This window comes from Aplidium turbinatum, chromosome 12, assembly GCF_918807975.1.
Source record: "Aplidium turbinatum chromosome 12, kaAplTurb1.1, whole genome shotgun sequence".
Classification (NCBI taxonomy): domain Eukaryota; kingdom Metazoa; phylum Chordata; class Ascidiacea; order Aplousobranchia; family Polyclinidae; genus Aplidium; species Aplidium turbinatum.
In genome coordinates, this window is record NC_137483.1 from 17,540,857 (window position 1) to 17,565,246 (window position 24,390).

General features: G+C 37.1%; 1 protein-coding gene across 2 annotated transcripts in view; it reads right to left on the reverse strand.

Moving 5' to 3' along the window:
- Positions 1–766: 766 nt before the first annotated feature.
- The window catches only part of LOC145780732 (protein FAM227B-like), a 79,756-nt gene continuing 56,132 nt past the window's right edge, over positions 767–24,390 (reverse strand). Inside the window, exons 10-15 of one of the 2 annotated variants that reach the window (XM_082592355.1) lie at positions 10,615–10,726; positions 10,313–10,395; positions 8,756–8,912; positions 7,748–7,825; positions 1,247–1,388; positions 767–889 (exon numbers count right to left, since the gene is read on the reverse strand). In XM_082592355.1, the coding sequence (XP_082448481.1) occupies positions 794–889; positions 1,247–1,388; positions 7,748–7,825; positions 8,756–8,912; positions 10,313–10,395; positions 10,615–10,726 (668 nt within the window). In that variant the 3' untranslated portion in view covers positions 767–793. Of the gene's footprint in view, positions 890–1,246; positions 1,389–7,156; positions 7,384–7,747; positions 7,826–8,755; positions 8,913–10,312; positions 10,396–10,614; positions 10,727–24,390 lie in introns of those variants that run through there. The other variant, XR_014290669.1, reaches the window with a different exon arrangement.

Consider the following 24,390-nt stretch of genomic DNA (forward strand, 5'->3'; position numbering starts at 1 on the left):
TGCAAGGATGCAAGCCATCTGCAACTGCTGAGATCGCTTGTTCGATCTAGATTAACATCTAAACAGCTATTTGTTATACAAAACTTGAATATATCAGAAATAGCCTAAAGTAACTTCATTGTCTCAAAGCTTTTTGTTTGACACTCATCAAGATGTATGACCTCTATGACGTTACATTTTCTAAACTTTGGGTTGACTTCAGAGCTTAAAAGTTAGTGACTTACCGGAATAAGATCGTTTTTTGAATCAACCAAGGAGAAAATTGATAAATAATAAAACTGTAATAATCTCGCATAAAAAGCAATCAACCTATGTCTCTAAAACAAAGTTTGCCTAATTTTAAACGAAACTGCATTAAAAGAGCGAGTTTTGCCAATACCAAACATTCAAATATCTCAGTCTGGAATTAGCAACAAGAAAACAGAGACTTAGCTTTATTTCCGAAAAATGCCGAAGAAAACATGATCTTATCCTTTTGCTATGCCACCGGACAGCACCATTTTACAGAAATATTCATACCCACAATTTTGTTGAAAATGCTCTCAGAATGCACCAAACTGAAAGTAATTTTTCAAAATTTTCTGGGGGAGGCCCCCCAGACCCCCCGCCGCTAAGTGTCGCCTTCGGCGAACACGCCATCGGGCTTCGCCCGCCGGCTGTCAACACCTCCCCTTTCAAAATTTTTAACTATGCTACTGTCTTGCACTGTCAATATTTTGCCCCCCCAATGTTTAAGGTCTGGCGGCGCCACTGAGCAAGAGCAATACAGTAATTATGTAGCTCGGTAGTGGATTCAGTTTTCTTTCTGCTCGTCGTCCTGGGACACGGGCGCCGTGGTCATGTTCGGATCGTTGTCTCTCTCAAAGCGGTACACGAGTCCCTTTTCTTTCTATGAAGAAACAAAAAATGCAAATCAAAAGCGGGACTGATATCACTTTTGAGCGTTTCGAGAATGTTTTTTATCGTCTCATATAATTTTCAATAGACAGCAAAATAATTCAGCTTTTATAAGCTACAAATATTAAGGTAACCTTTGTACTTGTAATATTCTTCCAGTAAAAATGTATTTTTTCTTAAAGTGCGATATCGACGTTACCTCAATCCAAATAAACCAAATTATGCAATCAAACCTGAAATAACGACCGAGCTGACAAAAGTTATCCTTTAATCAGTTTAATATCTTGATATAAGGACAGCTTTTTGTCAGTTGTGTATTGTTTATTTATTTTAGGTGTAGTAATCTCACGGCTTCATCAATTAGTTTCTGGCTTATTATTTTGAGCTCCATCGGATCCATTCTTGTTGGTTCCACCGAGGGCATTTTCATCAGAGCTAACTTGTGTTGTCTGTGTAGTTTCTGTATGTGTTCATGCGTTTCCAATTCCGATCTGCGTTCAATTCATTTCATTAGCAAAATTCGTTCTGTTTACATTGTAAAAAATGACAGATTTTGCCAGCTGGCATGTCAATTACAAGTTACTGATCAAATGCACTGATAGGATAGCTTCCATCATTTCAATTGAATATCAATTGTGCGATTGACATCATCATTATTAAATACAAGCAAAAAAATGCATCTATCTACCTTCAGAGAATGGTCGGAAACACTTCACAAGGATGCGAACTTAACACTGCAAGGTCTAAAATAGCTTCCCCATCCTCGACAAAATATGTATGACTGACTTGTGATAGTGCGAGGATAAAGAATTCCACAGAGAAAACATATTTGGGCACTTAATCCGGCAGTTTCGTATGCTTGCAGAGGTTTTAAACTACTGACATAGGCCTTATCATCGAGTGGACAGAGTGAAGTTTATGTTGATGAAGTGTTTTTGTCACCTGTCACCATACGTCGCTGAACGTTGATGAAGTGTTTCATTCACTAGACGTCGCTGAATGAAGGGCGGTCCTGGAAATCCGTTGCTCAAGCGCACACGATAGCTAAACCAGCGTTGTTTGATGCTGCTTGCCGTTTGGTTTTGAATCTTTATCCTCGGACTGACAAAGTAGTTTCACATAGCCTACTTGTAGAGGCTTTTGACGCAGGGTCGGTTACCGAAATTGACGGAGTGAAGTGTTGTTGACGGGGAGTGATCCTGAGTTGGGCGCGAAACCACTTTTTGTTTGTTGTATCCAGGCTTACACCTGGTGGTTGAAGATTTAGATTAAGTAGACAGGAAGGCAAGGAAGCCAATCTTCGTGTCCACCTTCAGGCATGTCTTTAAGTGTCCTGCCAAAGACACAGCCACATGCTCTTAAGCAGTGTCGGACCGGCGCTCTTACCACTCGGCTATGCAGCGTAACCACTGAGCTAAGGGGGGGCGAAAATTAGACTTTAGTCTTATCGTTTATTCGTTCACAAAGTCGAGAGCTTAACCCAGAGTTACCTAAACTGTGTACGATCGCTGGTGTGCAGCAAAAGTCTCATGACATTGGTGTTGCGGCCATATCGCACTGCTGTGAGGAACTACAAAGCTACAGGAAATTGCCGACAATTAATGGTGTAGCCTAAATCGCTTTATCATCAGACTGCTCCCACCATTTTACTGCGTAACAAAAAGTTTTTGCACAACCTTCACATTCGATAAATCAGACTTTGAATAAAAAACAGGAGAAAAAAATTAGTTTGGACAAAAAATCACGAATTAGCCCAAGCAATAGACCAGTGCTCCGCAACCTTTATTTACTCACGGCACACTTAAAAACTCTTTAAAGTTCTGCGGCACAATTTGGCCGACAAATACTCAAAATGTAAAAAAAACTATAGCTTAATTTATTAATGAGATATTTGCGCTTGTTTCAATGAGCACAGTCGCTGTATGTTCGGCTCAATATTTGAAAGAGCAACTCGAAGTTCACCATCAATTTCTTTTAAGCAGGATCTTTTATCGTTTTTGATCAATACCAAAGTAGAAAAACTTTGTTCACATAAATAAGTGGTGCAAAACTGGAGCAGAATTTTAATAGCAGCCTGCGAAATTTGCTTATATTCTTCTTCAATTGAAATCCAAAACTCATCAAGTGGAACATCGCTGAATTTTAATCTCAAAGTTCTATTATTTCGTAGTTCAAGAAAGTTTTCTCTAACAGGCAAAGTCAAGTCTTGCGTTGATATTTCAGCATTAGCCGCAAAAGGATTTCGGATCCAATCGTATTGTTCCGTGTTAATTGTGAAAAAGTAATGGTCATATTTCTCATGCAACAAAGTTAAGTGCTCTTTGGCCAAATCAAACACCAATTCTTTATCAATACTATTTAGGTTGCTTCTGGGAAACATTTTCAGTGATCCCCTTTTTAACTCGTTTTTCCAGAGTACTATTTTCTCTTTAAATCCTCTTATCTTGTCAGAACATGTCAGTATGTTTTCACCTTTGCCTTGCATTTTGATATTGAGTTCATTTAAGTGTTCAAATATGTCGGCCATGTATGCAAGTTTGGCAATCCAATGATCATCTTCAAGATGTTTATACAAATCATGGTTGTTCTGATTTAATAAGAATTGACTTATTTCATCCCGTAGTTCGAAAAGTCTTGCGAGAACTTTTCCCCGGGAAAGCCAACGCACAGAAGTGTAAAATAGCAGTGATTGATGTTCTGATCCCATTTCTTCGCATAGCAATGAAAAAATTCTTGAATTCAAAGCTCTTGCTTTAATAAAGTTAACAATTTGGATACAGTCGTTCATTGTTTCTGTCAGCTCCGTTGGCAAATGTTTGATCATCAAGGCTTCCCTGTGTAAGCAGCAATGCGTAAGTTGAATGGCTGGATTTTGACGTTTTACCCATGCAGCAAAACCTCTTCCTTCGCCCACCATTGCTGATGCACCATCTGTGCAAACATTGATGCAGTTATTCCAATGGATACCATGGGCTATGAAAAACTCGTTGGTCACTCTAAAAATTTCCTGGCCAGTCGTTCGTTCTGGAAGTTCTTTGCAAAATAAATACTCGTTTGTTATGGAGCCGCCATTGACAAAACGTACTACACTTAACAGCTGTGCTTTTTTGTTAATATCTGTTGTTTCATCAATCTGAAGAGAAAACTTCCCAGACGTTTTTAGTTTATTAATTAGAGTTTCAAGTATATCACCAGACATATCATCAATTCGTCTTTTAATAGTTTCTGCAGACAATGACACTTTCCGTACCTCTTCAACTTCCTTTGGTCCAAGTATCAATCGAACAATTTCTAGGCATGCTGGTTTTAAGAGTTTTTCCCCAATACTATGCGGTTTTTTCTGTTGTGCAATCAGTTTTGCTACGTGATAACTAGCTTCTAATGCTTTTTCCGAAATTGTGAAAGACGATTTCATAAAGTGTTTTTGCTTTCTATTTTGACTTAAAATCCGCTGAAAGAATTTCTTATCCTTGTTGGCATAATTGACATGTTTTGTTTGTAAGTGGCGGATAAGTTTACTTGGAACCATTGCTTGATTTGCAAGTTGCTCTCCACAAATTACACATTGTGGTTTCGGAGCTTCTTCGTTACTACACCAAGTAAATCCAAACCGAAGGTAATCTGCTTTGTATTTCCTCTTTAAAACCTTCGGTCTTTTTGCAACATGGCTTGTACTAGGTATGCTATCTGGTTCTATTGATCTTTTCAAGAACTTATCCATTAGATTTTTAGTTAATTTTAGTTTTCAAGGATTTTCTTAAGGACTGCAAATGAATTAGCTTATTAGCTCACAATAAAGCGAAGCTAGAAAAATACAAGGAAACAAATACGAAAATTTTTATTAAACACTGCTGACTGACAATTCGAAATGACCTATCCTGACTTCTAAAAACAGACTAACCACGTTAACTAGCCTTTTTTTAAAACTAGGGCTGCCTTCCCATTGCGAAAACTTTAATTGTAAATACAAGGAAACAAATACGAAAATTTTTATTGAACACTGCTGACTGACAATTCGAAATGACCTAGCCTGACTTCTAAAAACACACTAACCACGTTAACCAGCCTTTTTCAGAACTAAGGCAGCCTTCCCATTGCGAAAACTTTAATTGTGAGTCATAAAAACATCATAAATACACAGTGGGAAGTCTAGCTGGAGTTTGAGTTGTCTTGCAGTGGTAAAGCGCGAATTTTTAAAACACAAAACTCCTTTCTTTTCAAAAAGTATGTTCTGATGATAGTTATCCCGCGGCACACCTAGCATCGCCTCGCGGCACACCGGTGTGCCGCGGCACACCGGTTGCGGAGCACTGCAATAGACTACGGGTTTATATTTCGGCAGTAGGCTATCCTAAAAAGGCAGTGTCTCCAAAAAGGTTTTAAATCAGCTACTCGATAGTAGGTAGCAACAATTGCTTACAACAAAGACACACGTGGACAGGGTCTCTACATCACAATCACCTGTAGGCTATGTCTTTTTTGCAACAAGTCGAGCAATAATACGCAGAAAGCTAGTCACAAAACATAGCAACCCCACACAATCGCTGAAAGATTTGAATATTCAGCCTTGTGCTGATAGCTTGGAAGAACGCTCCCTTCTACACAATCATACTCACAAAGTTAGTGAAAAACAATATTTGCCAAAAAAAAAAAACATTAATAGTAGATTCGAAAAATTTTTGGTGTGCCATAGTCCAAAGTTGAACACTGATTGAGCTTTCGGGGCATTGGCAAAAACCGTCACATTTGACTTCATGTGATAAGTCATTCACGGCACGTCGCGTTATTTTTTCATGGTAAGTGCGAATACGATTTGATTGACAACTCCAAATGCATATTCCCTAAAAAAAATAGCACGATATCGAATAGAAAGGGGTGATTAATTAGGCCATTTTTGTGTCATAAACTTTATTAAGGTTTTTATTTAGATTAATTTCAGCAATGATGTGAGTTTTCACTTATTTGAATACTACGTATTATGTCAACTACATTTTTTCGTAACGCTCATGTCGTATTGTGTTTAGAGTCTTATTAAACTTTATTGACAAAGTTAAAGGTAAAAAGTTATAATTTTAGGCATTTCGTGCAAGCAAGAGCTCTAAAAAAAAACTTTGTTGACTTTTGAATTACAAGACGGGTTGTGAAAATTTGGTTTTAGAAACTAAAAAAGTGATGTGGTGAATTGGCTAACAAAAAGTAAAAATTAAAAAGTTTTTGTAATTTAAAGATGCGCTCACAAATTAATGTAAAATTATTGAGTTATTAATTTATTATCTTTGGTATTTACGTGACTTTTTTTTAAATGGCCAATTCACCCATTACGCAGTCTTATTCCACTGCTCGCCTGTGAGCGATAATATGAAAGATAAAATGAATAAAATAATAAAATGAAACAAAAATATAGGCAACTAAAATTATTTGTCTGTATTTAGATATGCCATGAACGTACAGAAACAAGCGTAGACATTAGATAAGGAAAAATGTTGATGGTGCAATATCAGTTGTCAGGTCAGGTGATCAACCACCAAGTTCAGCAGCAAGAATGTTGGACTTCCACGCAAGACATTAGTTAATCAAATCAGGGGCGAGTTTAACTGATGGGGGGCCCGGGGCAAGGTAACTTGAAAGTCACCCAAACCGTTGCTAATGTCTTTACGCCAAGTTCAGTCGCCACCTTGTGACTAAAAATTAACCTTGAAAGAAAAAGGAGGCATTTTGCAGAAATTTCAAAGGCTGAGAGAAAATAATAATAACAACACAAAATCACATTTTTTCACGTCAGGGGGCCCTTCAAAAGGGGGGCCTTGGGCGACTGCACCCTCTGCCCCCCTGAATCGAATGCGTATGCCAGACGTTTCATGCGCAAGGTGGGTCAACCGTTTTCACTTCGAATAACTCTAGTCGAGTTACTCTAGTCCAGTCAATTGAAGTTGGAGAAAGACGGATGCTAACAATGATTATTCCTACAATCAGTGCTTTTGGAGAATGTTTTCCACCTTTTGAGACACTGAAAGGAAAGAAATCTTCTGATGTAATAGTAGAAGAGATGACGAAGCAAATGAATTTTTTACTCCATTTTCTGAAATACCGAATCAAAATTCCAAGAAAAAAGTGCATTCTGGTTTTGGATGCTCACATTTCTCAGTTGACAAATAAGACCATTTTTATAGTAGGCTAAAGAATTAGTTTGCTTGCCATCACATAATTCATACCGCCAGCAGCCTTTGGACACCCATTTCAATAAATCTTTAAAATCTACCTGGTCGAATTCTGTTGCTGAGTTTCTTCACACTAGTTCCAGTTCTTCCCTGACAAGAAGCGATTTTTCTGAATTGTTCATTCTAGTTTGCGAAGAGATGAAACAAAAACGGACTCATCCTGAATTCTTTTGCTCGTTGCAGTCTTTATTCTTTGAATAAGCAAGTTGGGCACGGACGGAGAATTTTCTAAATCTGGATCTTTTTTCGTCCAATGATCAAACCTCACCTTCAACCAGTTTCAAAAAAGGTGATTCATTTTTTCGATCATTCACACAAACAAACACTGTCTTACTCGATCTGCTTTTGAAAGACCACAAAAGAAAACTAATCTAACACACACAAAATCATTATCGCATCAGGACTCCAGAAACTTCAAAAAAAGGGAAAACTTTCAAAGTTATCACATAGTTTAATAAGCAAATGTATTTTTAATATATATGTGGAAAATTTCAGATTGATTTATATGTGTGTACTTTTAGACATGTTATTCTAAAAATATGGCCAGTTCACCCCTTCTACCTTAGGCCTACTCTACATCTTTGTCCGGAAAGATTAATTAACTAGGCTACATCTAAACAACAGCATCTTACCTCAACCACTGGTCATGCACTTTCTTGACGTTTTTTTTGGATTGGTTGATTATTTCTTTGAAAGTCATTGATGGAGGCGTTGAGATCAAGGTGTTAAGAAAATAACGCTATATAGTAACCTATTATTAGTAAGTTTAATGAATATGTGCTATGGTGCTTGAAAACAACAACACGGTAGGTTACCTTTATTAACATTTGGCTTTTCAGGCAAATTATGGGTGAAAACTATAAATTTTAGATCAGAGACTTGTGTGGGCGATCGCCTGGTCAGCTGTCTGTCTTTCAATAGCGGTTTAAACACGGAACTTCCCCTTGTTAGAACTAGGCACCCCACCACTTAAACTATTGTAAATTCTCCCACGAAAATACCAAGCTGGCCTAGTTACTGTAAAGAAGTGCACACTACGTTATTACAGTGGTCGGGATAACAGTTTATCCCGCAATAAGGATGCAAGCATGTGATCGCAATAAACTGTTAAAAGAAATGCTCTTTATTTTGTAACCAACACTTCTCTCACGTGAGACATTGTAAGTGCAGGTGACGAATCTTGTGACAGCAAGTCATCTATCAATCATAGCAAGCCAACACAACTTGAAATAATTTGAAGCCAATAGCAATTCGAAGCGATTGCTTGACTTCGTGAAAAGTTTCCAAATTTAGGCTGAGTTTAGATCGTGAGAAGTGGAGATCCGATGTGCAATTTGCTATGCGTGCAGCTGGCCAGATCTGGGCCTACGAATGTAGAACTTTCCCGAATAAGCTGCACGTTAAAAAATAAAACTCCATGATGTTGAAGGATATAGAAAAATCTGCTGTAGGCTTCTATTGAAGGTTAGGCAAAAATTGTGTGGGTGTTTAAACGCCGGTTTCCTATAAAAAGTTTTGGAATAGTTAATCGACAATTTTCACTTTATGAAAAGTAAGCTATCTCCAGCATCATTAAAACAAAAATATAGCAAGGTAATTCATAACAATTTTAGGTTAAGTTTAAACTTTTTAAAGGATATGGTTCTTGCAATATCTCCGTTCTTTTCATTGTTTTTCCGAAGTCATCTTTGCATCGTAAGTTCTTCATGTAGAGATGATGCGCCACAAGAGGGCTTCTGCCGCTTGTGTTGAAAAGAACTCGCTCCAAGTCTGGGCCGGGGCCAGACTGGGCAGAGTCTGTAGCATGCAAACCGGTTTATCATTCGCTTCAGTATCTTTGCTTTACAGTATTTGCATAGGAGTTCGTTTGTTTTTTGTTGCAAGCTTGCAAACAACAAGTTGCAGAATTTATACTTTTAGCCTGTTTCAGAACAATGCTAAATAACTGATACATAGGCCACAACTGTTAAGTTTCATATGCGTCCGCTATGCGCAAGATATATTGTAAATTTATCAGAATTTTTCAGTAAAATTTCTTGCAAACAATGAAACTGATAAGCAAAATCGCACCTTCTGCCGGTAACATCTAGGAATTTTGGAAAGGATTCGATTGTTTTTTATTTTTGGGAAAACTGTCAGCAACTTCGAGTTTTGATTTCCTGGAGTTGTTGGGCAGATTGAAAGTAAAATTCTAGCCCTTCTTTAGCCGATATATTGTAACTTTTACATCAGATTACCGTTTGGTGACATGTTATATCAAGCGATGGTTTTAGATATCTTCTTTTTTGTAATCTCACCGAGCTTAGCAGCATGAGTGAAAGCGTAACTTGAATTTTTGCTTATCAAAGACAGACTCTAACAACTGCACGATTGGAGGATCAGTCACAATGGCTGCTTATGCCGCGCCCACTTCGGTCTCAGAGACCTGAACTTCGAAAATTCAACGCACGGTTTAATGACATAATTTCAGCATGATTTGATAGCCAAGGAGTAGCATATAGCCTTGCTCCATTGAATTTGAATGACATGATGGCAATTTCACAACATTACATGACATTTTGAGCTATAATAAGCAAGAAAAAAGGATTGGCCAGACCTCGTTATATAAGCAATCCAATGACAAGTACACCTTTGACATTCCATGCTTAGTTTTACAATCTGATATCTCACGCAACAAGAATACTCATGCCATCGCAAAAGTAGGCTAGGCTACTACTTTTCTTGCTGGTGTTGTGAACCTTAACTTACGCATATTTTAAAGACGAAATATAGAACGTGAACACGCACGTTGCGGACGTCACTACGTCATGGGAAGGAGAAAATGATAGTCATGAGAGCGTGCGTGGGTGAAAGTGGCTATAAGGTCAGTGGCATATTAAAATGTCACAATGAGGTAATTTTGTGAGCAAAAGTTCTCTCTCCTTTTCTTGACCAAAGCTTTACCATATTGCTACTCAGTTAATTTGCATGAATTTTACAATGTCAGGTTTATACGTGTTAATTTTACAAGGACTTCTCTTTAATCCAACGCTAGACGTTTCCACTTTGAAAAATCTCTTTTCCACGTCCACACACGTTAAATTAATGTAAAAGATGCCAATTTTCCCACCCAGGTACACTAAGCTCAGTTTTCATCAGTCTCAAAATGGCATGTCACGTGATGGCTAAGGATATCGTCCTTGTTTGGTTTAACTCACCAACAATGGAGTAATGTCTTGTTTTCTGTGGAAGTTTATTCTTTTCAGTTTGAGAAGAAGTCTGAGCATCGACCCGTCCTAGCCTGAAAACACATGAGGAAAAAATTGCAAGCAATAGCACCGCAATTATTCTGCGAAGGATTCCAGCCATCCCACCAGTTCTTTTTTTTACACTGAATCGACATAGACGTTGATGCAATGTAAAAAAGGACTGATTTGATAGCTGAAATAAAGTTGATCAATTGTTTTGAATCAACGTTAGCGTGATAATACAAAGATGTAGTGAGAACCACAAGACTTACTTGGACGCACTGGTTTCTTCTGATTTCAAAATTGTGATTGAAACTGCCGGTTGTTTGTCGCCAGATAGCGTTGCAGAGCTTCGCTCCAAATAATCGTCAATATCAAAGGTCACTGAAAAAAAAAAATTAAGTACGGTAAGGCATTTGTTGAAACTTGGATAAGTGTGCCCAAAGCATAAACCTGGTGAGCTGCTCATACATGATTACTGTTATACCCAACTCCGCCCCGATAGTTCAGTGGTTTAAGCGCCTGACTTTACGAACAAAGGAATTACAAGATCAAGCGGCGGTGGTTCGTTTCTCGAGGTGTGCGCTTGACAGTGGCGTAGCTAGGGAATGTGCCGCCCGGGGCGGATTCAGATTTTGCCGCCCCTTCAAGAAAAAGCATGCAAAAATGAAATTTTTTTAATTGACTTAAAGTGGAATTATTGTATGTTTTGAACCAATAGCGTAGCCAGTAATTTTGAAAGGGGGGGTTTTAAGGGCCGGCGGGCGAAGCCCGACGGCGTCCTCGCCAAAGACGACACTCAGCGGCGGGGGGTCTGGGGGGCCTCCCCCAGAAGATTTTGAAAAATTACTTTGGATTTGGTGCATTCTGAGAGCATTTTCAACAAAAATGTGGGTATAAATCCCCTAGTAGGCCTATAAATATTCCTGTAAAATGGTGCTGTCCGGTGGCATAGCAAAAGGATAAGATCATGTTTTCTTGGGAATTTTTCGGTAACTTAATAAAGCTAAGTCTCTATGTTTTCTTGTTGCTAATTCCTGGCTGAGATATTTGAATGTTTGGTATTGGCAAAACTCGCTCTTTTAATGGAGTTTCGTTTAAAATAAGGCAAACTTTGTTTTAGAGACATAGAGACTGAAAGCATCATTCTCAATATCGTGACGTCACATGCGTGCCAAAGGGGGGTTGTAACCCCCAAACTCCTCCTCCCCCTTGGCTACGTTATAGTTTTGAACGTTGCCATTCTGTTTGCTTTTATTTTCCGTGTACTTTTGCATTATCAACAAAAAAAACAAAACGTCCTGTCTGAAAGTGCCGCCCCCCAGACATGCCGCCCGGGGCGGTCCGAACCCCCGCCCCCTAGCTACGCCACTGGCGCTTGACCAACGCATTTTCAAAGACAGCTCTCCTTTCAGCGGCGCTTAGTGGATGGAATAATTCACAGACAACAACACTTCAACAACTATGGAAACTTTACTTTGTCAAACACTCTGTGTCCGCGCCTTCGTCAATGGTTCAAAGCCTCTACATCTACAAATAGGCAAAACTGTCAGGATTAAGCTCTCAAAGAAGCTTTTTCAGCCCGAGGATAAAGATTTACTTCAACAACTATGGAAACTTTGCTTTGTCAAACACTCTGTGTCCGCGCCTTCGTCAATGGTTCAAAGCCTCTACATCTACAAATAGGCAAAACTGTCAGGATTAAGCTCTCAAAGAAGCTTTTTCAGCCCGAGGATAAAGATTTACTTTAACAACTATGGAAACTTTACTTTGTCAAACACTCTGTGTCCGCGCCTTCGTCAATGGTTCAAAGCCTCTACATCTACAAATATGCAAAACTGTCAGGATTAAGCTCTCAAAGAAGCTTTTTCAGCCCGAGGATAAAGATTTACTTCAACAACTATGGAAACTTTGCTTTGTCAAACACTCTGTGTCCGCGCCTTCGTCAATGGTTCAAAGCCTCTACATCTACAAATATGCAAAACTGTCAGGATTAAGCTCTCAAAGAAGCTTTTGCAGTCCGAGGATAAATATTTACACAATCAATTAAACTGTTTGTAACAATCAAACAATCAATTAAACTGTTTGTAACAATCAAACAATCAATTAAACTGTTTGTAACAATCAAACAATCAATTAAGCTTTTTTCACATTCGACTACACAGCAGGAAAAACTTGAGAAAAGCGCAACAGAAAAACGACGTCATAGTTTTGAAAGTTTTTGAGTGCAACTTATGACGATATTTAAGTTAGCCATGGAACGTGAATTAGATTAGGCTAGGTATTAAAGTTCAAATAGACAAATGGAAGAAGGGTTGTGAAAACAACTCAATGTAATAAAAATATCAAAACGTCATTTTCATTTATAAGTCTTTACCATTATAAGATTGTACCATTATAACATTATAAGAAAATAAAATCAGATTTTGGTGAAAAATTTAATAAACCCTTTTGTCACTGGATGCTGCTTTAGTTAAATTCGAATTCACCCACGTCGAATAACTGGTACGTGTCAACATATGGATGTTATTTATACAAAGCGTACCGCAACAACCAAAGCATTAGTCGAAACGAAAATCTTGGAACAAGTTGACACAAAATAGAGAAAATAAAAAATCTGGAAACTGGTTGACACACACACTCAGCTGCAGAAATTGATCTGTTTTACATTAATTTAACGTCTGCAGAACTAATCTATGGGTAGCTGGGTCTGCTCTGCTGTAACTCGCTTTTTATAGCGGCAAAGAATTTACAATTTTTATGAAGGTGCAAAGGTCACAATATTAGTGCTCCAGTTTGTCATGCGGAAACCACAATAAAAATATGTATATACGTTGTATATACACATCAGTCCACATGGAAGTTATTTATAGGAGTTCATCTATTAAAAGCTTCTGTTTTCAACCGTAGCAATTTTGTATTTCAATGTTTAAATTATACATTTTTTCGGTTCACATCTGTTCTTTTACATTAATACAACGCAATAAGGCATTGACGACGTACGTGAACCAAGATCGTTTTAAAAATGAATTCAACAAAAACCAGTTTATTTATTTTTCGCCTTGCCCAACTTATTTCTAATCTCAATGTTTAATAAAAAAGTGTCAGGTCGTTTCGGGTGAACAAAGCAGAAAGAAAATGCAAACAAACATACAGATATTTTAAGAACAGCACAAAACAAAGTCATTGTTGTACATATGCATGAGTACATATGTAACATTGTTCAAAAATGAGCACTGTTTAAAACAAAAATATTTGGAAACATTTTGTTTCATTGCAAAATTTTTTGTGTTGCAAATTTGAAATGAAACGATTTGAGAATTACTTAGGCTTGCATGTCTTCAGTATTAAAGTAGATCAGAAATATTGCGTATCAATACCTAATTGGTTGCATTTCCATGGTTGTATTGATTTTGTTCAGGATGAATTTAGTATTAAGGAATTTCACTTCATTTCGATGAAAAAAGTTCGTTTCAAACAACTCTAAATGAAACATAACCAGTAGAACCTTGCATACTAGGACAGGTTAAACTTATCTACCGTGTTTAAAACGCTTTCACAAAACAAGTTGCAGTGTTGCAAATGCAGTAACACCCTGGCACTTTTAATGACATGCCTTTGATTTAGTTTAACTGCGCACAATTCCTTCATGGAACAGAAAAGAAAGCAAGAAAGAATACCGGCAAGAAATTAACAAACAAAATATAAAGAAATACAATCCTCTGTAACAAGACTTAATATTTCTCAAGCAAAGACAGAAGCAAGCAAAAATGAACATTTTAACTGTTTGAGCTGTGCGGCAAACGATGTAATTTTGAATTCAGCCATACGCCACTACCGTACTTCAACACCTTTGGGTCGTATTAATAGCTGCAATAAGGTTTTTTTGTTCCAATTATTCGCCATTTTGAAAGGTGACATTTTGCACATGTGACGAATGGCATTTTTCACTAGGGTATTGCTTAAAACAAGCGGTGATAGCAAAGATTGACCTTTTCACGTGTTGTCCACGCCAACAACAATGTGAACATGACGTATGACGTGTGGCTAGGACTGCCCTTCAAGGGAAAAGCTCAATCCGAAATTTTTAAGTTTGTGACTGGAACTTTAGTGCTTGACTCTAGTGTAATGTTACAAATATTATGATTCTTTATGAACTTATGAGGCTTCAAACCATGGCTATCAGGCTAATTGTATTTTTTTATTGAAAACTATGATAGATCTCGTTAATAACGCCTGGAAACAAATTATATTGAAAAAAATTCTTTACAAAGAATTGAAACTTGAAATGAAACTATTGTAAACGAAAACAACCAACTTAGTGTCAAAACAAAACATTTCTATAAGTTCAAACTAGTCTATTATGTTTGAAACGCGTGTAAGCCTCAATATAATCAACATTAGCATCGTTTCAAATTTACAACAAAACAAATTTGTTTTTTGACAAATTAAAACGAAATGAAAACAGAACGTTTTCCGTCGAAACAAAATATTTTGAAAGTTCGGGAATATTTTGGTTCCGAATAATCTTATTGTGTGGCATGCACCGAATCTATGACCGACTACCATTCTAAAACATACATTTAAGAAATTGAAACCCCATGTGGTCCTACGGCCTTGAGACGTGTCATCTGATTGGTTGTTTGTTGCTACTTTTGCGTAACCAAATTTAAAATTATAATTTTTATTTAATTTTTGAGAATATTTTTTATGTCATGTTTTCTGTGACTTATGTCTGAATTCTGTTTTCTTTATCAAAATGTGCAACTCTAAAATATCCTCTGGTCATTCAAAGGAATTAGTTACAGAAGATGTCATCAATAACGAAACTTAGTTAAAACTTAAATTAGTTAAAATTTGCAATTTCTCTCTTGACATCATCAGTCGTCATCTCCGCCTGCAGCAGATTGCGCATCAACATGGGTTATTTGCTTCCAAGAGTGGCGATTTAGAGCAACTCGCCCAGTGTCGTCAAGTTGAGTCCGGTCCATGATTGAATGTTGTCTTGCCATCGTTTTGGTTGTCTGCCACGTTTTCTTTTTCCTTCTACTTCGCCTTCTGTGCAAACTTTGCTGATTCCGAATTGTGATCTTTTAGTGTTGACAACGTTAACGTCTACGTTGACAACGTAGACAACGTCATGACAACGTCATGACAACGTCAACGTCTCTTCACAACGTTACAATAAATAAATAATTCCGTGTTTTGAACAGGCATAAAAACACTGAACGGTTTGGCATTTTTTCATCAACCGGATAAAAGCATCCGACGACACTCTTTTGTACGTTGTGCTGTGTTACACGACACAGACGTTTTTGTGTCTTTGGCGAATCTACCACGCCTTTTGCTCGGAAAAATTGGGAATACTGGTATCCGGTAAAAATCTGTTTTCTACAAGTAGCCTGTGGGAAACAAGAGGGAAAGACGTCAAATTTAACCGCAAATCAAGCTGACGTCATCGTATTTCAACCGAAAGCAAAGGTGAAAGTTGCTGCTATCAATGACGCAAATCACGACGTTCCCACGTAGGCTCAATAGGCGAGTCTGCTTCACTCACATCCGCCCAATTTCCATAGGCCCGTAATAAACTGCACCAAAGAGAATTTTGAAGGAACACCCACAGAATTTTTCACCCACAAATGGAGATCCATCATCACCCCTAATATGTGAAAGGTACATTGTGACTTACTTTTAGTCATTGGCTGCTTGAGAGTTTTTTACAAAAATTGAACCGAGAGAATGACAAGATGAGAACAAGACAATTATTGGCAGAGATGGGAATGATCTTGATTATCACTTTTATTTTGGTGATCTTGATTTAAGATCACTAGTTAAAGTTTACTTACAAGATAGAAGCATTTTTTTAGAACTCGTATTGTACAAAGTAATAAGTGGCAATTACTAACATTAAGCCACTGTTGATATGATATGTGTCCAAGAAAAGTCGATTTGAAGTTTCAATAATTTGGCCAATGTTGACCATTTTTAAATTTAAAAAGCTTTCTGAGTTGGTCATAATAAATAAGTCAACTTCGGTATATACTTTATGTTAACGTATGATAAAAAATTACTCAACTTTGTTCACAACTCTGTTTTGTGAATTCTAAAAAATTGTTTGCCTTCCTTGACCTAATTTTAGATTTTTTAAAAGTTCAAAATGGCGGTGCTAAAAAAAACTGGACTCTACTGTATAGCCAAATTTGGTTTATTGCAACAAATCAACCAAACTAATAATTGTTTAAGGTCTGAGTATAAAGAAATCTATAAAATGTAAAAGCATCTTTTTTGCTTTTGTATTTTTGTTTGAAGCGGTTTACTTTTGAACGAATTTGACACTGGTAGCAGACAACAGTATCGAGGTTGCCAGATCGGTAAATGGTGCAATGAACATTGATATAAAGCTTCCAATATGAACTAGACAAAAATTTGGTGAAAAATGGTGCAGTTCAAACTTGTTTTTTTTTTAAATAAAAAGCATAAAATTAATCGCAAATTTTGTGACTTTTTCAGTACCGGCACTGTAATTGCCCTCGGCCTTGCGTGTGACCGTTGCGATACTACGCAAATTAAGGCAATGATTGATAGGTTAACAGCAACAGTCACTAACTTATTACAATTCTTAGGCCAATGATCGAGCAGTAAAAAGCAACAGTTAGCAATACCAACTACCTTTAACCAGGTTGCTTATAGTAAAAATCGGTTTTTGTTAGCAACATCATTGATCAAAAGCTTCAATTTTTCAAGTTTAAAAAAGTGATCTTGAAAGTGATCCTGATCTTCAAGATCACATATTGTTGATGATTTTGATCTTTCAGATTACCAAAACTGGTGATCTTGCCTATCTCTGACTATAGGCTGAAAATGTTTGAAACATTGCATCCCTAGGGACCAGGCCTGGAAGAAGTAAGCTAGAGCAGCTGCAAAAAACGTTGTAATACAGAACAGTTGTTTCTACACAGAACGTTTACACCACCATTCATCATGGTGGTACTTCACTATACACCATGGCGGTTCACCGTTCACCAGTAGGCCACTTCACCATGGTAGTTCATCACCATACACCATCATTCATCAGTGCATTATAGCTAGCGACACAAAACCAGTCAAAATTTTCAGAAAACAAATACCAAAAGGTAAACCGTACCTCGGAAAAACGTCCAGTGACGAGTAAACGTTGCCAAACTGTTTGTTGCATATCTATCTTCATTAAGACTACGCTAATGAATTGTTGAGCGAAAACAAAAATGCAACAACTCACGAGTTTCGTATTTCCAGCACAAGTCATGTACTGATGTTGCAATCGGTGAAGGCTTGCAAAACCGATGTTAGAAGAACTCATGACTTTAACTAATGCTATCACTTCCATATTGTTCATAGTTGAGAACATTTTTAAATGTTTTGAGTTTACAATTATTTCAGGTTCATAAACTTGAGTGTAAGATACAGAAAAGCGATCATCGATACAGATCAAGTTGACATCAAGCCCACCACATACCTCGACAATATTAGCTCGCTCTTCATATAATATTTTGAGGGGCTAAATGCAATATTTTTGGAAAGAAAAGCATAGAATAAAAAATCAATAAACTTTTGATATATTTTGTGATAGTCAGCAAAAAACAAAACATTTTGTGAGGCAAATGCTCATTCTCACAGTGGACCTATAGTCCGATTTTTAAATCAAATGGGAAGAAACATTAAGTTCAATGCTTTGGAAGATGTAGAAATGAAAAGTCTGATGTAACGTCTGAAGTGGTGTTATTCAAATGGTCACAGCTAGAGGGTCTGGGCTTTATTCTCCCTCAACACCAACAATCATCTTTTACTTGTACCTGTAACGAATGTAACTTTTTGTTTGTTGTAAATTTTATACCAAGAGTTGGTTAATCTGAAAGATTAGTCAAACGTCCCCGAACACGACTGATCTTCTTGCAAGGAAAACATCCGTACTGGTCAAGCGCAGCCGCCATTTTTGAAGCGGCGTAGCAGGCCAATAAAAAAACATGTCTCTTGTGACAGCACAAAATCTAAAGTCATTATAAACCCAAAAACTCTCGATTATTAACAACGGTCTACGTTAAATGAAGAAATGCCTCACATTTATGCTTGGTAAGTAGCCTGCAGTGCATGTAGGTGGGCGGGTTATTTAGCTCAGCCCGTTCCCTATAGTAAGCTAAAGATGCTACTACTACAGCGAAATTGATCCCTTAATCAATTATCGTTAAAAAGTAGTTTTTTGCCAAAAGTACCATGATTTCGAGTTATTGCAGTCAATGCAAAGTAGCAGTATACTGCATTCAAGGAAAACACTTTTTTTAAATCAAGATAACAATAAAGTTGATCTGAAGTCAATAGGCTACTAATTGTGAAAAACTTTTAGCATTTTATTGAAGCACAAAAGAAGAAATGAAATCACTATAATCAAAGTAACCTTAACAGCCTGTTTCACCCTTTGTAGGAGCGGCAGAAGTGTCTGAAAAACGTGCAAGAGAAACCGGTAATATTGAGCAAACGTAGGTAGGAATTAGCGTGGCTCTGCCCTCAACCGTACCACAGAACATTTAAAAGGTCACCACTTACGCACCACACATAAATATAGCTTCTGCAGCATGCAGAGCCAAGGCCGTTGAGAGAACACTTTGGGCCCGGTACCAATGAGATCCTCAGGCCTCAAATCAAAACACTTCTAAGAAAAACGCACCATATTCAAACAATCAGACTGAAGGTGGCTTATTATCCAGTGCTATTGGTAAAGCAGAAGCTTTCCAAAAAATTTTTAGAAAAAGTAAACAATATTGTAAAAGAACATAACATGAAAATTAACACAAAAAAGACGAAAATGATGATTATAACAAAAGAAAATGCCCCAAGTTTAAATGCTACTACTGGTGCGATGCTGGTCAAACAAGTCAAATACTTTACCTATCTGAGACACACAATAACTGAAATTGCCAGATGCGATACAGAAATATTGAGACGAATAGAAATACAGTAGAAAGAAACAACTTTGTCAAAATGAAAAAGACATTCACAACACGCAAAATTATCATCAATACATTACCCGAAAACAAATTATGAAATGCTATATCTGGACTACGTTACTTTACAATGCAGAAACATGGACATTATCATCACAAATGGTAAAACGACTAGAGGCATTTGAAATGTGGGTTTATAGAAGAATGCTTAAAATTTCATGGAAGGATAAAATCACAAACGAAGGTGTACTATCTAGAATACAAACCAACATGGAAATTTTACAAACAATTAAAACAAGAAAATGAAGTATTTTGGTCATATGTTTCGCAATAATTCTATTCAAAGACAACTACTCGAAGGAAAAATGAATAGAAAACTAAACAGGGGCAGACCACCAAGAATTTTGGACTTATGATACTAAAGACTGGTCAGGACTTGATTACAAAATTGCAAAAGAAAAATCTCACAGCAGAAAAACTTGGCGCTTCATTGCCTCCAACCCTCGACGAGAGGTAGGGACTTAATGATCATGATGATGATACAAAGAATTCTGCAAGCAAGTCTACCATACTATATTTATTCTTGTGCTTTACTTTTGCATTGCTTATTTCGCTTAGAATTTTTTTCCCATTTTTTTAGAAGCGTTACTGCATAAGGTCAGCAGAAAAGCTAAGTTCATTCGATTGCGTGAGTCGACCGCAGCTTGCAAAGCATTCTTTCAAAATTATATGAAACTAAAAAACAATTTTCAGCTACAAGATTTTTCTCATCGGGTGTGGTTCATCATGAAAAGGTATAAATCAATTGCAAAGTTACAAGCTTCGTGCAAGGCTGGCTGGCCTGGTGCCACGACTGGGAAAGAAACCCTTGTCATTACTGGGGTTTGAAGCTGTAATTTCATTTATTCAAATGTGGTCTAATCCTGGCATTGTGAAAGACACGGATTTCAAGTAAGCGCGGGCAGAGCAAAAACCATGCTGAACACCTTTACCTGCTTATTTAAGTGAAACATTGAGCCATTGCAGGTCCGATAACCACTGGTTGGGGACTAATTGCTTTCTCAACTTAGGTATTACCGAAGGTCTAATTTTGGAAATAACTTTCGGAGAGAAGTGGATATTTCAGCGTGTGTATGGCCGTTCGCAGGATTCGCGACATGTGGTTAAAATATTTTCTAGCACCAACATCATGACATTTTGTATTGTTTAAAATCCTGACCATGCTAATCACTTCCCATAAAGGAAAGTGCCTATTTGGCATTTTTGTTGAAAAATTTCACACGCTTTCGAATCAAGAACACCAACATTCTAATATCATTGCTCAAACAATCAAAGGAAGTTATTGAAGAACTATTACAAATGTGCTGCTAACATTTGTTGAAACCTTGATTCCACCTAACTTGATATCCGGCCGACGTAAAGTGACGGATATATCAAATAATACTACTTGAAAAATCTTCGCCAGCCATCAACACACTTGCAAAGTAGCCGAGGCATTTAACGTTACGATCTAAAAACTCAAAGCACTTCAAACGTGGGAACGCATCAACCATATATGATGATTAGCTTTAAACTAGCCAGCCTAATGGTCTATAACTTCAAAAATAAAAAAGAACCAAAACCGGCAAATTGTATGACGTACAGTAGTCTGTTTTTTTCCTGTCAGACAACTCAATAAAGGCTCTGATGTGACAACAGAAGGTCCGTCACCGATGGTGGCCAGAAGGTCAGTCTGCAAGCATAACAAACTTGCAAGCACTTTTGTGTCATTACATGGGTACCCACCAAGTAAAGTAATCTTTTTCACGTTGAATCACAACCTGCAGACGTTGAATCAATGTAAAAAGAACCTATTTTGCAAACTGGCTAGTCTGCCCAGGGTTGTGATTACTCACAATACTGAAGGAAAGTGAAAGTGTGTGGGAAAACTAAAGAGACTCTAGTCAAAAACGAAACAAATAATAGACGAAAAAGAGAATAAATAAAATAGGTTCAAAGTTTATGTATCACTGCGTTTGCTTCAAGTTTGAGATAACGTTTAAAAGATTTTCTTCATTATTTTCTCCAATTAGCCTATTATCGCACATCAGCATAGTTCATAAACTCTGTGTTCCTAGCTCGCAAATAGCCCCTTTTCACGTTCAGATTCAACGCCTGCATTACAACATAATTAAACATTGATTCAATGTACCTTGCCCATGTTTTCTGGACCTACAAGGTAGGAATTGAGCACCCAGCCAGCAAAATCAGCCTGTTACATTTCACGTTATAGCAAAACTTCTAGCAACGTTAAACCGATATCTGAAAAAGGCAATTTTTGCTTAGTAGGTTGGCTACTACCCAAACTTCGACTTTACCAAATCAAGTTATCTTTTACGGCAAATCAAACATGATGATTGTGATGGCTGTCACGTTCAGAGGTACTTATGAAAAGCATGACATAAAGAATGTACAACAGCAGTTGAAGTAGACCATTTTTTTGTTTTGTTTCATCGGTTTTCATTCCTTATTTCAACCCATTAAGGTTCTTGAAAAAACGTGGTAAGTTTTAAAAATCACATGACTAAACATCTTTGAAACTGCATTAGGACTGTAGGAAAAAAACTATTTCCAAAGCCGTTACGTATCAAGTTCGCCCTCCCCTCCCCCTGGACCAGCTACTGTCTCAGCAGACATTCACATAAAGCAAACGCAGTAGTAATAAATTGGCACAATATGTGGAGCAGTTTTTTATCAACATGTTTGAAACTCAAACTATATCCAACACTTATTATCCCAGGTTTTAAATGCGGTTGTGAAGCTAGAAACAAACATCGAAACTTCTGCACATTCCATATTCAATTAAATGCGAATGTTCAAAATGTCATGGACGGAACATATTACAGCAACTTATTGTTTGTATGTTTGGTGAAGCTCCTCTGCTTCAATAAACCAGCGAACGTCAATCTAAAAGATAACAGATGTACAGAATATAAACGGAGTTTATAAAAAATCTCCAACCATTTAAATCGATCTTTTCCATACGAAAGCCAGGAAGACGAATCAGAAAATCGCCACTAAAGAAAGCCTTGCATTGACGCTATTATACAGCCAATTGATGCAGAATAAATTATTCTGATAAATAAAGTCATTTTTTATAGTTTTACGAAATGCGCACTCTGCTGTTCATGCAAACTAAAATTACCAGCGAGTAAATATAACAAAACATCCCACGACGGTAGATGGAGCACTGTTCAAACTGCAAGCCTTTGAGTCACATTCTTTGACAACTTATTAAATATTTACTCTTGCAAAGGAAAACATATTTTTGACTAATATTTGTAAGCACTGTTTGATTTGAATACAAAATTATTTTGTTTGAATTCCGTTTTGCTAAAATTTAAGTTATTTAGAGAAGAACTTTGTTTCTAACTGCTTTTTACACAATAGAATTTCGATCTGTTTTGACCAAAAAAGAAAATCGTTTTAATTAACAGGTCTGGAAGATTTTAGATTAGCAAAATATTTCTGAGCAGAAAACATTGTCTGGTCTCAATTGATGCAGGCTTGCTTGTTTTCATACTTCCATAAAATTCTTCCAGGTTTTATGGCTTTTCAATTCTATTTTCAAAATTTAAAACTACATAATCCAGGTATAGGGAATTAGAAAACAATTATAAAATTCCTGGAATTAAGATCGGAATTTCCCTCATCCCAACTCGAGTGCAGACGCTTTTAGCTCTCGACCACGCGGCCAACGAGAAAGTAGCTCGAGATTCTTTACAGAATGTTAGTATCTGAGAAGAGCAGATTTTCGGTGAGAAACTTTTCCAACAATTAAAATATTGCTTCAACAATCATTGCAGTAAAAATGATGCTAAATTGCAAAATCTTAGTGTCGCAAAAAAGACAACTGCCTCAGATCCAGCCGGTCAAGTGGTGTTATTTACAAAATGGTTAAGCTTAAACAAAACGACCAAACCTGACAGTTGGCAGCCATAGCCAAACCAAATTACATCACCTCGTCATTTGGCGTGCCTCAAGGTTCAAAAATTGACCTCTCGCTGATAGCTGATAAATTTTGGTCAAGTAGTTTGAACTCTATGAAACTGAAAAAAGGCGAAGTCAAACTGCGTCACAATGACAGTTCTGTCATTTTTGTGTGGACAGGTTTCAATCTCAAGAAGTAAGTTTGTTGACGTAATTCATTGTTCTTTAACGTAAAGTTTCGCATCGCTCATTACGTCAAGTGCGTTATTATGACTATCAGACAGGGCATTGGAGACTTGAAAAAAATTTAGTTGAATATAAAATTTAAACCAAACACAAAACGTGTGGTCTATTTGCTGCAGAATGTGGAGTGAAGCTATCAGATTCAGTTAACTTTGAGGTGAGAGACAAATGGTGACAGTAAATCTATTAGTGAGTGTAACTGCAGTTAGCTTAACTCTTGACCTTTGGCATATCTTTCACGGTCCAACTGAATAGTAAAGAGATTTAGTTCAAGGTCATTTACGTGTATATTAAAAAAATGTCAACAAAAAGTATTCTTCATGAAATTCAAACTCTTACAACTGATGTTTTCAATTGCAAAATAACGTTTTGGGTCAGGTTTATTACAGCTTCAAAAGACAGCCTCCAATTAGAAGAAACTTGACATTCATAAAAGCTATTTTACAGGTTTAACTGAGCAACCTGAATCCACAAAACGATGCAGGACTTTGACCTTCGGCAGTAAAATTTAAAGTTTTCTAAAGTTGAAAATAGTGCAAATTATTCTCTTCTTGTATTCTCTTCCTTGGCGATAGTTGGTTTAGTTGTTTTCTTTCCACAAAGATAAGGATTCAACTGACTGACCAAAGCAACGGTTAAGAACTATGTGGCATGAATTAGTGGCGCGATACTGATGAGCCCAGTCTCATGGGTGAAACACATGTCTATTGCTATCAATTCTTGCTACACTCGATTGCAGAGAAACTCTTCTTGTATGTAATTTGGAATGGATGATATGATTTTGTGGCTTGGTATTGATCCACAAATAACTTGCATCTTTTCTTTCAAATTGGTTTACAACATTATCTTGAAGAGTTG